The sequence below is a fragment of the Bos javanicus genome, chromosome 22 (assembly GCF_032452875.1).
Source record: "Bos javanicus breed banteng chromosome 22, ARS-OSU_banteng_1.0, whole genome shotgun sequence".
Lineage (NCBI taxonomy): Eukaryota > Metazoa > Chordata > Mammalia > Artiodactyla > Bovidae > Bos > Bos javanicus.
In genome coordinates, this window is record NC_083889.1 from 49,064,821 (window position 1) to 49,079,631 (window position 14,811).

At 43.3% G+C, this 14,811-nt stretch overlaps 1 protein-coding gene and 1 long non-coding RNA gene across 3 annotated transcripts; one reads left to right on the forward strand and one right to left on the reverse strand.

The window, feature by feature from the left end:
* Positions 1 to 2,416: 2,416 nt before the first annotated feature.
* Positions 2,417 to 12,810, reverse strand: LOC133235715 (uncharacterized). Its single transcript, XR_009732628.1, has 3 exons — positions 9,316 to 12,810; positions 7,898 to 8,137; positions 2,417 to 2,678 (listed from the first exon to the last, which is right to left on the reverse strand). It is a non-coding gene; the product is annotated as an uncharacterized LOC133235715 (long non-coding RNA).
* LOC133235711 (IQ domain-containing protein F5) lies at positions 2,608 to 4,553 on the forward strand. Of its 2 annotated transcripts, none has more exons than XM_061397521.1 (2): positions 2,608 to 2,714; positions 4,096 to 4,553. In XM_061397521.1, exons 1-2 carry the CDS (start codon positions 2,711 to 2,713, stop codon positions 4,539 to 4,541), a joined length of 450 nt encoding a protein of 149 aa, XP_061253505.1. In that variant the 5' UTR covers positions 2,608 to 2,710; the 3' UTR covers positions 4,542 to 4,553. The 2 variants fall into 2 exon arrangements, with proteins under 2 accessions (XP_061253505.1, XP_061253504.1); XM_061397520.1 differs by lacking the exon at positions 2,608 to 2,714 and adding an exon at positions 3,022 to 3,758.
* Positions 12,811 to 14,811: the final 2,001 nt, after the last annotated feature.

The following is a 14,811-nucleotide window of genomic DNA, read 5'->3' on the forward strand; positions in this document are numbered from 1 at the left end:
GATCCATTTATATAATAGTGGGAACCTCTATGAGGCCCCTAGGACCAGCAAACCTGCTTTCCTTCCCCTTCAGGCTCTGGGGCTGGGAGTATATTCAAGGGGCTGATCCCACTGACATTCATTGACTCCTCCTTATTTCTTTCTGCCCCTCCCGGAAGGGATCTACTGAGGCCCTCTAGGAGGAAACTCTGGTAGAGGTGGCAGAGAATGGTGGGGATAGGGTAGGAGAATGGGGAGAGACCCCAGAATGCTGGTACTTCTGTGGTCACCTGCAGTGGTTCTGAGGGCTGCCTGTGTTTGGTTTCCTGTGCTATGTCCCTTACCCCAGCCCCAGGAGATGTACCCTCATCATGATCAAGCCAGCACACCTGCAAAAACTCCCCTTGGATGATGTTACCCCTGTGCTCCTCAGCCCCTGAGGAGGCTCCTCCCTGCCCACTGGCTTGAGTCTGAGCAGGTCCTAGTGGCATTCAAAACCCCAACACCCTCCTTGCTTCTAGGGTCACCACATCCACCAACACCCCAGTCCCTGGCCTCTTCCCTAATCAGTTGTAAGGTCTCAGCACCTCAGTTTCCTCATCTGTGAAGTGGGATGAATGTCATCAGGGACAGTAGTGACTAGGGGCTAGACTCTGGAGGCAGACTAATGGGGACATTAAACTGATGTGGGTCTCCCAGGAGTCTGGCCAACACCTTTATCTTCACAGGGATGCTTCCTGTGCCTTCACTGTCCCAGGCATTGTACTCCACTATTGCCGCATTCTCCAATTTACTCTTGTTCTTTCCACTCTCCCATTCATTATCTTCACATTGACACTCCCTTTCAGCCTTCAATGCCCTCCTCCTCTTCTCTTCAACTGCTCTCCCCCTAGCCCCACACCGATTTCCTCCACACTCCCTCTTCACACTGCAATGCATTTCTGTGACCCCCGGGGCTGTGACCCTGAGGGGACCAGGGCCTCACTATAGCCAAGCGGGTCTTTAGAGGCCAGGAACAGGAAGAGGTGGGGCCCTGTGCGGTGTCTGACTGACCCCCCGTCTCCTCACTGCGACATTGAGGTCCTCAGGGAAAGAAGAAGAATATAGAAGAGTGCTTGAGGCCACTTGAGCCTGAGATGTGGGTCCTGGCTGGTCCTGAGGTCTTAGGGGTTTTCTGGCCTGTGTGGTTCTTGCTTTCCCTGCTAAGTCGCTTCAGTCATGTCTGACTCTGTGCGACCCCATAGATGGCAGCCCACCAGGCTTCCCTGTCCCTGGGATTCTCCAGGCAAGAATACTGGAGTGGGTTGCCATTTCCTTCTCCAATGCATGAAAGTGAAAAGTGAAAGTGAAGTCGCTCAGTCGTGTCCGACTCTGTTCGACCCCATGGACTGCAGCCTACCAGGCTCCTCCGTCCATGGGACTTTCCAGGCAAGAGTACTGGAGTGGGGTGCCATTGCCTTCTCCTCTTGCTTTCCCAGGGACCTAATAAACAGGAGACTTACAGATAGATAAGACATAGGAAGTTTAGCCACAGGAAGGGAGTTTACTTTGTTCCCCCAACTCTGATATCCTCATCAGAGATGATCATTGTTAATTTTTGTGGATATCTTCCTAATTTCTACCACCTTTTAAATTAATACCTTTACAAGATATGTGTATAAATCTATGCTTTTATTTAGTTCATTTTGATTTGATGAACTTGCTAATCTCGCTAAATCTTGTACACTCTTCTATATCAGTACATAGAGGGCACACTCATTGCTTTTAACTGTTATTTGGTATACCATTGTTTAAACGAACTGAAATCAGGACTGCCCCGGTGGTCTACTGGCTAAGACTCTGCACTCCCAATGCAAGGGGCCCGGTTCCACCCCTGGTCAGAGAACCAGATCCCACATGCCACAGTTAAAAGATCCCGAATGCTGCAATGAAGATCAAAGATTCTAAGCGTGACAGCTACCATCTGGCACAGCCAAACAAACAAACAAATAAAAATAACCATTAAAATAAATGAATTGAATTCTATCATACTCAGTGAAGTAAGTCAGAAAGAGAAAGACAAATACCATATGATACTCATATGTAGGATCTAAAATATGACACAGATGAACTTATCTACGGAACAGAAACAGATTCACATAGATAACAAACTTGTGGTTGCCAAAGAGGAGGAAGAGTTGGGGAGAGATGGACTGGGAGTTTGGGATTAGCAGACACAAACTATTATGTATAACACGGATAAACAAGGTCCTACTGTGTAGTGCAGGGAACTGTATATTATATCCTATGATAATCCATAATGGAAAAGAATATGAAAAAGAATGTATATATATTATATATAACTGAACCACTTTGCTGTATAGCAGAAATTAACACAGCATTATAAATCAATTACTTCAATAAAATAAATTTAAAAAACAAATGAACCAAAACCCTCTTAACGAATACCAGGTAGGCTTTAATGAGCAACGTTATATACCTTTCCATCAGTGGGTCAGTATTTGAGGTGTTCTTCTTTGTAACCAGAACTGTGTTCATTTAGGTTGGAAAGAAAGGACAGGTTCTTAAGTTTTCCTTAGAAGGGGCTCAGCCGTTGGGAGTCATTCTGGTGCCTGAGTCATAGGTGCCCTTATGACATCATGCTCTCTCCTTCCTCCCCTCCATCTCTTCCGGCCAGAGCACTGGCTTGGACAGCAGACCTGAAAGCAATGGGAACATCTAGCCCCTAACCATGGGTAATTTAGTAGAGTTAAGACCTAAGGGGGTTTGACTATCCAACCCAAACAATGGGCATTTAATGTCTTATGAGATAGATCTACCCAAGCTTTCTGGAGCTGGGTACATCTCCATAGTTAGCTCAGGATAGGATCCCTTCTCATGTCTGAGATCCTAGGAAAGTCCAGGAAGCCTCGTGTGTGGCTGACTTGGCACCTAGTGGTGGGGAGGGCACCCTTACTTTTATGTTTTTCTCTCTAACCTCTGATAAGGACAGCAAACCTTCCAAATTATAATCACAGGTTATGATGAAGTCTCACTGATAGAACAGAGCTTGAAGGAGCAAAGGAGAGGGGAGCAAGGGATTCCACTTCCAACACCCTACCCACACCACTGCCACTGCCCTCCCACCCTTCCCTGGGTAGATGGATCTGGGATACTGTGTTGGGGAGAGCCTTGACTTGTGTTATCTCTGGCCCTTGTGGCCCAGTGGAGTGACTCAAAGGTCTGTGACCATGTAATTTATTTTCCAAAGGCAGATGCTTCAGGGAGTGAAAGGGGCACTTATCAACATCACACCAGGACAACAGGCACAGACCCAGGATATGCTAGGCAAACTGGGACGAACGGCCACCACACAGAGTAGGAAATGGAGAGGGGGTGACCCCTCCTTGGCTGTCTTTTCCCCCTATTTCTTCCTTAGGTTGAGAGTCTAGCCAAGGTGTGTGCTAAGGAGGAGGGCAAAGAGTGTGAATCCAGGCCTCACAGGGTTGAGAGACTCAAAGTGAGGATTGTGTTTGGGCAATGCAAAGGCCAAGGTACAGGAAGACTGGGGTGTGTGAGCGCATGCACATATGCGCATGTATCTTTGTAATGAAGTACGTGTTGACTGGTGTTAAGAGCTTAAAGTGTGTGAGGTGCAGGAATCTTTTAACATTTTGGTGAGGCAGAGGGAGGCAGCAGGCAGGTTTAACCTGAAGTCAGAGGTGAGACAGCAGGGAGAGCAAAAATGCCACTCTTCCAGCAGATGAGAGGCGACGGAAGGGAAGAGTCATGGTTCTCAGGTAGGTGGTCAGGTCCAGGTGAAATGGCTATCTCTTTCACTTCTAGATCAGGGTGTTCCTGCTGTAGATGGTCAACCAGGTCCGTGCAAAACTGGGTAAGGTTGCAAGTGCAGGTGCACCTCCATTGTACAGACAGAGACCCTGAGACCCAGAGGACAAGATGAGGCTCCCATGTCCATTAACCGGAGAGTGGCAGAAGCAGGACACTTAGTCGATCTCGAGGTGCAGCTGCTGCTCACGACAGATCTCCCAAACGTCAGAGAAATGGCCCCTTCCTGCCACAACTTAGGGCCAAAATGTATGCGTTTCTTAAGTGTCCTCTGTTTTCTCTTTTAAGGCCCCAAAGTAAAAATCGTGAGAAAAGAAGAAAACAAGGCGATTGTTTCCATTCAGGCCTGGTGGCGGGGCACTCTGGTGCGCAGGACGCTGCTGCATGCGGCTCTCAGAGCATGGATCATTCAATGCTGGTGGAAACAGAAACTGGTGCTGCTGATGGAGAACAGGCGGCGGGTGGCCCTAGATGCCTTCGCAAGGCAAGAATGGGCAGTGGTCAAGCTACAATCCTGGGTCCGCATGTGGTGCATCCGCCTTCGTTATTTACGTTTGCTCCATGCCGTCCGCATCATCCAGGTCTATTGGCGCTGGCATAGTTGTCATACCCGTGGTTTCATTCAGGGCCATTATGACCTCAAAGAAAACCAACTGAATCTTCAACTTGAAATCTCTTTGGGTTCACAAGCTTGTAGAGTACAACAATGCATACCACTTCCAATAAAGGAATGACCAGGTCTGCTATATCTGTGTCCCCAGCTCTTTTGTCAGACATACCTCAAGAAGGTCATTAGGCTAAGGATGGCAAACACTTCAGTTCAGGTTTAGTTCAGTCGCTCAGTCGTGTCTGACTCTGCGACCCCATGAATCGCAGCACGCCAGGCCTCCCTGTCCATCACCAACTCCCGGAGTTCACTCAAATTCATGTTCATCGAGTCGGTGATGCCATCCAGCCATCTCATCCTCTGTCATCCCCTTCTTCTCCTGCCTTCAATCACTCCCAGCATCAGGGTCTTTTTCAATGAGTCAACTCTTCGCATGAGGTGGCCAAAGTACTGGAGTTTCAGCTTTAGCATCATTCCTTCCAAAGAACACCCAGGACTGATCTCCTCTAGAATGGACTGGCTGGATCTCCTTGCAGTCCAAGGGACTCTCAAGAGTCTTCTCCAACACCACAGTTCAAAAGCATCAATTCTTTGGTGCTCAGTTTTCTTCACAGTCCAACTCTCACATCCATACACGACCACTGGGAAAACCATAGCCTTGACTAGACGAACCTTTGTTGGCAAAGTAATGTCTCTGCTTTTCAATATGCTGTCTAGGTTGGTCATAACTTTCCTTCCAAGGAGTAAGTGTCTTTTAATTTCATGGCTGCAATCACCATCTGCAGTGACTTTGGAGCCCAAAAAATAAAGTCTGACACTGTTTCCACTGTTTCCCCATCTATTTCCCATGAAGTGATGGGACCAGATGCCATGATCTTAGTTTTCTGAATGCTGAGCTTTAAGCCAACTTATTCACTCTCCTCTTTCACTTTCATCAAGAGGCTTTTTAGTTCCTCTTCACTTTCTGCCATAAGGGTGGTATCATCTGCATATCTGAGGTTATTGATATTTCTCCCAGCAATCTTGATTCCAGCTTGTGCTTCTTCCAGCCCAGCGTTTCTCATGATGTACTCTGCATATAAGTTAAATAAGCAGGGTGACAATACACAGCCTTGACGTACTCCTTTTCCTATTTGGAACCAGTCTGTTGTTCCATGTCCAGTTCTAACTGTTGCTTCCTGACCTGCATACAAATTTCTCAAGAGGCAGATCAGGTGGTCTGGTATTCCCATCTCTTGAAGAATTTTCCACAGTTTATTGTGACCCATACCATCAAAGGCTTTGGCATAGTCAATAAAGCAGAAATAGATGTTTTTCTGGAACTCTCTTGCTTTTTCCATGATCCAGAGGATGTTGGCAATTTGACCTCTGGTTCCTCTGCTTTTTCTAAAACCAGCTTGAACATCTGGAAGTTCACGGTTCATGTACTGCTTAAGCCTGGCTTGGAGAATTTTGAGCATTACTTGACTAGCATGTGAGATGAGTGCAATTGTGCGGTAATTTGAGCATTCTTTGGCATTGCCTTTCTTTGGGACTGGAATGAAAACTGACCTTTTCCAGTCCTGTGGCCACTGCTGAGTTTTCCAAATTTGCTGGCCTATTGAGTGTAGAACTTTCACAGCATCATCTTTCAGGATTTGAAATAGCTCAACTGGAATTCCATCACCTCCACTAGCTTTGTTTATAGTGATGCTTTCTAAGGCCCACTTGACTTCACATTCCAGGATGTCTGGCTCTAGGTCAGTGATCACACCATTGTGATTATCTGGGTCGTGAAGATCTTTTTTGTACAGTTCTGTGTATTCTTACCACCTCTTCTTAATATTTTCTGCTTCTGTTAGGTCCATACCGTTTCTGTCCTTTATCAAGCCCATCTTTGCATGAAATGTTCCCTTGGTATCTCTAATTTTCTTGAAAAGATCTCTAGTCTTTCCCATTCTGTTGTTTTCCTCTATTTCTTTGCATTGATTGCTGAGGAAGGCTTTCTTATCTCTCCTTGCTATTCTTTGGAACTCTGCATTAAGATGCTTATATCTTTCTTTTTCTCCTTTGCTTTTCGCTTCTCTTCTTTTCACAGCTATTTGTAAGGCCTCCCCAGACAGCCATTTTGCTTTTTTGCATTTCTTTTCCATGGGGATGGTCTTGATCCATCTCCTGTATAATGTCATGAACCTCCATCCATAGTTCATTAGGCACTCTATCAGATCTAGTCCCTTAAATCTATTTCTCACTTCCACTGTATACTTGTAAGAGATTTGATTTAGGTCATACCTGAATGGTCTAGTGGTTTTTCCTACTTTCTTCAATTTAAGTCTGAATTTGGCAATAAGGAGTTCATGGTCTGAGCCACAGTCAGCTCCCAGTCTTGTTTTTGCTGACTGTATAGAGCTTCTCCATCTTTGGCTGCAAAGAATATAATCAATCTGATTTTGGTGTTGACCATCTAGCGATGTCCATGTGTAGAGTCTTCTCTTGTGTTGTTGGAAGAGGGTGTCTGCTATGACCAATGTGTTCTCTTGGCAAAACTCTATTAGTCTTTGCCCTGCTTCATTCCATATTCCAAGGCCAAATTTGCCTGTTACCCCAGGTGTTTCTTGACTTCCTACTTTTGCATTCCAGTCCCCTATAATGAAAAGGACATCTTTTTGGGGTGTTATTTCTAAAAGGTCTTATAGATCTTCATAGAACCGCTCAACTTCAGCTTCTTCAGCATTACTGGTTGGGGCATAGACTTGGATTACTGTGATATTGAATGGTTTGCCTTGGAAATGAACAGAGATCATTCTGTCATTTTTGAGATTGCACCCAAGTACTGCATTTTGGACTCTTTTGTTGACTGTGAAGGGCTACTTCATTTCTTCTAAGGGATTCCTGCCCACAGTAGTAGATATAATGGTCATCTGAGTTAAATTCACCCATTCCAGTCCATTTCAGTTTGCTGATTCCTAGAATGTCGACATTCACTCTTGCCATCTCCTGGTTGACCACTCCAATTTGCCTTGATTCATGGACCTAACATTCCAGGTTCCTATGCAATATTGCTCTTTATAGCATCGGACCTTGGCTCTATCACCGGTCACATCCACAGCTGTGTATTGTTTTTGCTTTGGCTCCATCCCTTCATTCTTTCTGGAGTTATTTCTCCACTGATCTCCAGTAGCATATTGGGCACCTACCGACCTGGGGAGTTCCTCTCTCAGTATCCTATCATTTTGCCTTTTCATACTATTCATGGGGTTCTCAAGGGAAGAATACTGAAGTGGTTTGCCATTCCCTTCTCCAGTGGACCACATTCTGTCAGACCTCTCCACTATGACCCACCCATCTTGGGTGGCCCCACAGGACATGGCTTAGTTTCATTGAGTTAGACAAGGTTGTGGTCTGTGTGATTAGATTGACTAGTTTTCTGTGATTATAGTTTCAATGTGTCTGCCCTCTGATGCCCTCTTGCAACACCTATCATCTTACTTGGGTTTCTCTTACCTTGAAAGTGGGGTATCTCTTCACTTATTTGCCAAGATGGCAAATACTTGGCATCTCATAAATCAGCTCTGAGGAAGAGACAGGGTTTGCCTGGGGTTCGGTGTGGAGGATTTTAAGAGTCTGGTGCTGGATAAGTGGGGTCTGTGATTGATTAGCAGTGTCTGCTGCCATGGCTAGGAGAGTTGAAGTTGCAGGGCTGCCAAGTCCGCCAACTCCAGGGAGGCTCCTTCAGTGTGTGGTCTATGTAAATGGTGCATCAATGTAATCATGCAACATGGAGGCCTGTGTCATCTTTTGCTCTTTTCCCCAAAGTCTTTAAAAACTACTATTTAAAAATGGTGGTAAATATATACAACATAAAATTTCCCATTTTAACCATTTTTGAGTAAAGAGCTCAGTAACATTACGCATATTCACACTGTTGTACAACTATCACAACTGTCTCCAGAACTTTATCTGCAAAATTGAAACTCTGTACCCACAACCTCCGGCAACCACTATTCTACTTTTTTGTCTCTATGAATTCGATTACTCTAAATGCCTTGTATGAGTGGAATCATACAATATTTGTCCTTTTGTGATTATCTCACTCAGCATAAGGTCTTAAAGGTTCAGTTGTTTAGAGTATTTTTATATTAATGCTACCCTCTTGCCTTTCTCAGGGACTCTTTCTGTTGATTTACTTTTTCCCTTTGAATGGGCCATAATTTTCCCTTTCTTTGTATGCCTTGTAGTTTTTTGTTGTTGTTGTTCTTGTTGAAGATTGGACAATTGAGGGAACTTCCCTGATGGCCTTGTGGCTACGACTCCATGCTCCCAAACCAGGGAGCCTGGGCTCAATCCCTGGTTAGGAAACTAGATCCCATATGCCACAGCTAAGAGTTTGCATGCCACACATAAGACCCAGTGTACCAAATAAATACATAACATGAATGTTAAAAAAATGGTTGGACATTTAATCTCACAATGTGGTTCTTCTAGAGGTCAGATTTTCACTCTTTCCCTGATTTTGCTGTTTTTGTTGGTTTGTTGTAGGGAGTCTCTGTGATGAGGATCAAAATAAGGTGTAAACTTAAGATCATCTTTGGGGTTTTCTGGGCCTGCACATTTCCCTGGGAATACATGGTAACTTTTAAAATTCTCCTTTATATGTGGTTGCTTTTAAGTGTCCTAGTCCTTGATTGTCTGGCTTCCAAAAAGGGGAAAAAAAGAAAGGAGGAGGAGGGAAAAAGGTTTTCTTTAAATCCCGTGGAAGTCACTTCAGGTGGAGGGTGAGGGCGTTGCAACAATTGTCTATGGGACTTGAAATGAAACAGTGCCCCCCCCCACCCGTTTCTGTACCTCTATGATAATAAGCAGCCATCAGCAATCTGAGCACAGATCCCCACCAATATTGAAGCACAGACTCTATTGCTTACCTTTGATTCTGCAAGCTTCGTACACATTTCTCTAGAACTCATTTATGGCTGCCTGCCATAGTCTTGCGGGTCATGATGAGAGCTGAAATTAACCAAAATTAGCCACAATTTACTGTCCAAGTTTCTGGAATTATGCCTTCAACTAGACCGTAAAGACTCTACCAGTAAACTGAACTAATAAACAAATTCGGTAAAGTTGCAGGATACAAAAATCAATTGCATTTCTATATACTAAAAATAACCTATCTGAAAAAGAAATTAAGTCTCATTTACAACTGTATCAAAGACAATAAAATACCTAGGAATACATTTAACCAAGGAGGTAAAAGATCTATATATTGAAAAAAAAAATCTGTATATTAAAAGCTAACAGAATGGAAGAACATAAATACATGGAAAGATATCCCATGTTCAGGGCTCAGAAAAGTTAATATTGTTAAAATATCCTTACCACACAAAGCAATCAATAGACTCAGGGCAGTCCCTATCATAATTACAATGGCATTTTTCACATAAATAGAAAAAAAATGATCCTACAATTTGCATATAACCATAAAAGACCTTGAACCAGTCAAAGTATTGTTGAGAAAAGAGAACAGATCTGGAGGCATCACACTTCCTGATTACAAATTATATTACAAAACCATAATAATCAGAGCAGAATGGTATCGGAAAAAAAACAGACACATAGACCAATGGGACATTGACAGTCCAATAATGAACACATACATATATGTATGGTAAAGTAATATTTGACAAGGGTGCCAAGAAAATACTATTCATAAAGAATTGTCTTTTTCAGTAAATGGTGGGAAAACTGGATATCCACATGCAAAAGAATGAAATCGAACCGCTCTTTTACATCACATGCAACCAACTCAAAGTGGATCAAAGACTTAAGTGTAACACCTAAAACCACAAAACCCCTAGAAGAAGAGAAGGGAAAAACTGCTTGACATTGGTCTTGGCAATTATTTTTTTTATATGTGACATCAAAAGCACAGGCAACAAAAGCAAAAATAAACCCGAGTGAGATACAGGAAATTAAAAAGCTTCTGCACAACAGAGGAAACAATCACTAATATGAAAAAGCACCTTACAGAACAAGAGAAAGTATTTGCAAGACTTGTGTCTGATAAGGGGTTAACAGCTAAAACATACAAGGAACTCAAATAACCCAATAGTGAAGAAAAGCAAAAACAAACAACAACAAAAGTAAACCTGATTTTAAAATGGCCAGTGACCTGATTAGACATCTGTCCAAAGAAGACATACAAATGGCTAACAGATAAAAAAGTACTCAACACCACTAATAATGGAAATGCAAATCAAAACCATGTGAAATATAACCTCATACTTGTTAGAATGGCTATTATCAAAAACATAAATGGTAAGTGTTGACGAGGGTGTGGAGATGAGGGAATCCTTGTACATTGCTAGAGGGACTTAGAAGTAAAAATCCACAACAAAACATTAGCGGATCAAACCCAAAAATGTACAAAAGAAATTATGCACCAGGACCAAGTAGAAATTTATATCAGGTAAGCAAAGCTTCTTCACTTTTATTTATTATTTTTAGAGAGTGAAGGAGGCTTTTACAATAATTAATTACTCAATTAGGCTGCATTGGGTCTTAGCTGTGGCATGTGGGATCTTTCAGTGCAGCATGTGGGTTATTGTGGCACAAGGGCTTCTCTCTAGTTGTGGCATGTTGGCTTTTCTCTGTAGTTGTGGTGTGGGCTCCAGAGTGCATGGGCTCAGGAGTTGTGGTACAGGCTTAGTGGCTGCGGTGTGGCAGGCTTAGATGTCCCCTAGCATGTAGGATCTTGATTCCCTGACCAGGGATCGAGTCTGTGTCCCCTGTACTGGAAGGCAGATTTTTAAACATTGGACCACCAGGGAAGTCCCAAGGCTACTTTAAACATTCAAAAATTAATTGACCCACCATATCAACAGGCCAAAGAAGAGAAATCACATGGCTATTTAATATAGACAGAAAAATCATTTGACACAATCCAATGCCTATTCATGATAAAAAGGAAATTCTTAGTGAGTTAGGAATACAGGGAACTACCCTAACTTGATAAAAAGAAACCTATATCTAACATCACACTTTTACTGTTTCTTGGTATGGTGAGTGATTTTCTACTGTATAATGGACATTTTGGATATTAGGAGGCTCTTGATGCTATTTAAATCTTCTGTTCTAGAAGGCAGCATCCTGTTTAGGTTTAGCATGTGGATGCTGGCCTACTTTTGTGGACCCTATTTCCAATGAGAACTTTCTTTTCTGGGTTCCTTCAATGCAGTTCTGGTCTGCTTTATTCTTTTGGTTCCACTGGACCCCTTCTGGTGCCACCTGCAATGTTGAAGGCATTTTCCTAGGTTCCTTCTTGTCATTAGATGGAGGGTTTAGGATGTTGGACTTCTGAAGTAGAGAGCAATACCCTGGCCTGTTCTCTGACCAGCTGATGCCAAATGGGTTTCCTACTCTGTCTCTGTTGGTGCTACTGGATGAGAGAAGGGCCTACTTGGACTGTACTTTGCTGTTGGGTAGAGGGCCAGGAGGCTCCTGTTCTGGATCTTCTGTGGCTGGACAGACAGCCAGGGGCTGCTGGGTCTGGATTGCCTTCTGAGTGGAAAGCGAGGAGATTCTAGGCCTTTTGGAGCTGGGGTACAGGAGGACACCACTCCTTCTTCCCATCTAGTTTGTGGTGGGAGATGCGTTGGCCTACTCAGGTTCTGCTGTTACTGTTGTGGGCAGATCAAGCCTGCTTCTGCCAGCAGATGAGAAATGCAGTGGGTTAGCCCACATGGATTGTGCTGTTACTGCTGCTGAGGACAGACTGCGTCATCACTGCTGACAGATACGGGGTGTGGTGTGGGTGGATAAGCCTGGGTTCCACTGTTGCTGTGAGCAGATTATGCCTACTGCTACCAGTGAGCGTGGGGCATGGGATGGGTTGGCTTATACAGGTACTGGAGTCACTTCTGTAGGCAATTCGGTCTGCTGCTGCCACTAGACATGGATCTCCCTGCTGAGTCTCTGCTGGGCTTCTCTTACTTTGACCAGAGGGAGCATGCTTCTCACTTTGTTTTCTTTTGCTTTCCCTATGCCTGCTGTTGGTACTAGGTTGCAGACGTATCTGATGTCCAGTGTGAGATGTATGGCAGAGAAAACAAAACCCAGGGAATTCATCGAGGTGCACCTTTAAAAATCTTGAGATTCTTAGATAATCTGCCATCTTTCCACATTTCAGAGTCCTTTTATGATTGTCTGTTGGATTATTTCCAGAGTATTTAGTTTGTGTTCAGAGGAGAGGAAAGGGAGGGAAATGAGTTACACCATCTAGTAGAAATGGAAGCTCTCACTCCTAGGTTTTTAGCTAAATAGAATGCAAAACTTGTTTACACACACACACAAAACCAAATATGTATAGCAGATTAATTTCTAACCACTCAAACTGGAAGAAACTCCAAATCCTTCACCTGGTAAAAACTTCTGATAACATTCTTTAAATGGAATACCACTCAGCAATTAAAACAAATGAGTACACACAATACCAGAGAGAAGTTTCAGACACATTATGCTAAATGAAAGGAAGCCAGACTCAAAAAGCTACAAAATATTCCTTTTACGATGTCCTGGAAAAAGGGAAAACAATAGGTACAGAGTACAGATCAGTGGTTACTAGAGTCTGGTGGAGAGTAGTGGGCGAGTACAAAGGAGTACAGAAGAATCCTGCTTTATGTATCTAGAAGCTCAGTTATTGGGTACATATATATTCTATATCAAGGAATCATTGTGACTGTTGAAAGATATGATAATACTGATGTTATATTTTTTACAAAGGTCTTCTATTAAGAACACATATTAAAGTACTTATGGATTGAGTGGTATGATTTTTATTGTTTGCCTTTAAAAATTATTTTAACAAGAATGGAGTAGCTAACTCTGTAGCCTGATGTAGAGAGAATGCATAAGGACTGAGAAATGACCATTGGATTTGGTCAGCTGGAATGTTGGTGATGTTGATCAGTGCAGTCTCAGTGAAGTGAGCGGGGCATAAGCCTGATTGGAATGGGTTGAAGAGAAAATAGTGGGAACAGAAATGGAAACAGTGATGGCATGCTTTGCTATTAGGAGAAACAGAGAACTGGACAGAAATTAAGATGGCATTTTTAAAAGATGGAAGAGGTAGACATTGATACTTTGGACAATACGGTTATGAATGCAGGATCGAACACCTCGAGATGGCAGCAGGATAGTGGAGGGGTTAGCCTTTGATGGGATCAAAGACTCTTCATTTATTTCAACTGGAGGGAAGGCAGCAAGTGTGGTCCAGATGGAGCTGGGATGGAGAATAAGGTGGTAGGAAGATGGGGGTCCAGTCTGTTTCCATTTCGTCAGTTAAGTATGTTGTAACATATATCATCATTTTGGAGTTCAAGCGGAGAAGTAGAATTGGGCATTTGGAGAGGAGGTACTATGAATTATTCAATTCAGAAAAAACGAAATGCAAACACACCAGAGAAATTTATAGGGAAATCTGTCCAGTGGAGGTCTGCAGTCATGAATGTGAACCGGGACCATGCGTCATGGTTGAATGCGAGCTGAGTGTCATGCTACTCTTCTGCAGGCACAAAGCAGGTAGATGATTAAGTTCATTCCACACACCTTTGCAGAGATAGGGGTCAAAGGAAGTCATGTTGTTCAGGGGAGAGATCACAATAATTAAATATAGAATCTGAACTGGATAAAGATAGATACAAGGGCTTGTCAGGGATGATGGCTATAAAAAAATGGTAGAGTAAATAGATTGGAAGATATTTTCACACCTGAAGAAACATTCTATTAGTGATATTTGAAAGGTGAACTGGAAGAAGAGAATAAAATAAAAAAGAATGGAATGAAAAAGCAATTTGGGCAACAGTACAGTTATTGGTAATGGTAAGGTCTGCTGCTGCTGCTAAGTCACTTCAGTCGTGTCCGACTCTGTGTGACCCCGTAGAAGGCAGCCCACCAGGCTCCCCAGTCCCTGGGATTCTCCAGGCAAGAACACTGGAGTGGGTTGCCATTTCCTTCTCCAATGTATGAAAGTGAAAAGTGAAAGTGAAGTCGCTCAGTCGTATCCGACTCGTAGCGACCCCAGACTCATTGGACTGCAGCCTACCAGGCTCCTCCGTCCATGGGATTTTCCAGGCAGGAGTACTGGAGTGGGGTGCCATTGCCTTCTCCGATGGTAAGGTCTAGAGCCACACTAGTCAACGGAATAGCCACTAGCCCTATGTGGTTATTTAAGCTTAAATTAATTTAAATAAAATTTAAAACTCAATTCTTTAATTGCACCAGGCACATTTCAAGTCCTTCATAACCACGTGTGGCTCGTGGCTACCACACTGAACAGCACTGATACAGAACATTTCCATCATCACAGAAATTTCTATTGAGCAGCACTGGATTAGTATGACCATAGGAGTGAGAATGGAGCCAAG

Coding starts and splice junctions, on each gene's coding strand:
- LOC133235711 (XM_061397520.1), top strand. CDS start 3,704: ATGCCACTCTTCCAGCAGATGAGAGGCGACGGAAGGGAAGAGTCATGG. Junction 3,759..4,095: donor GGAAGAGTCATGGTTCTCAG/GTAGGTGGTCAG, acceptor TTCTCTTTTAAG/GCCCCAAAGTAAAAATCGTG.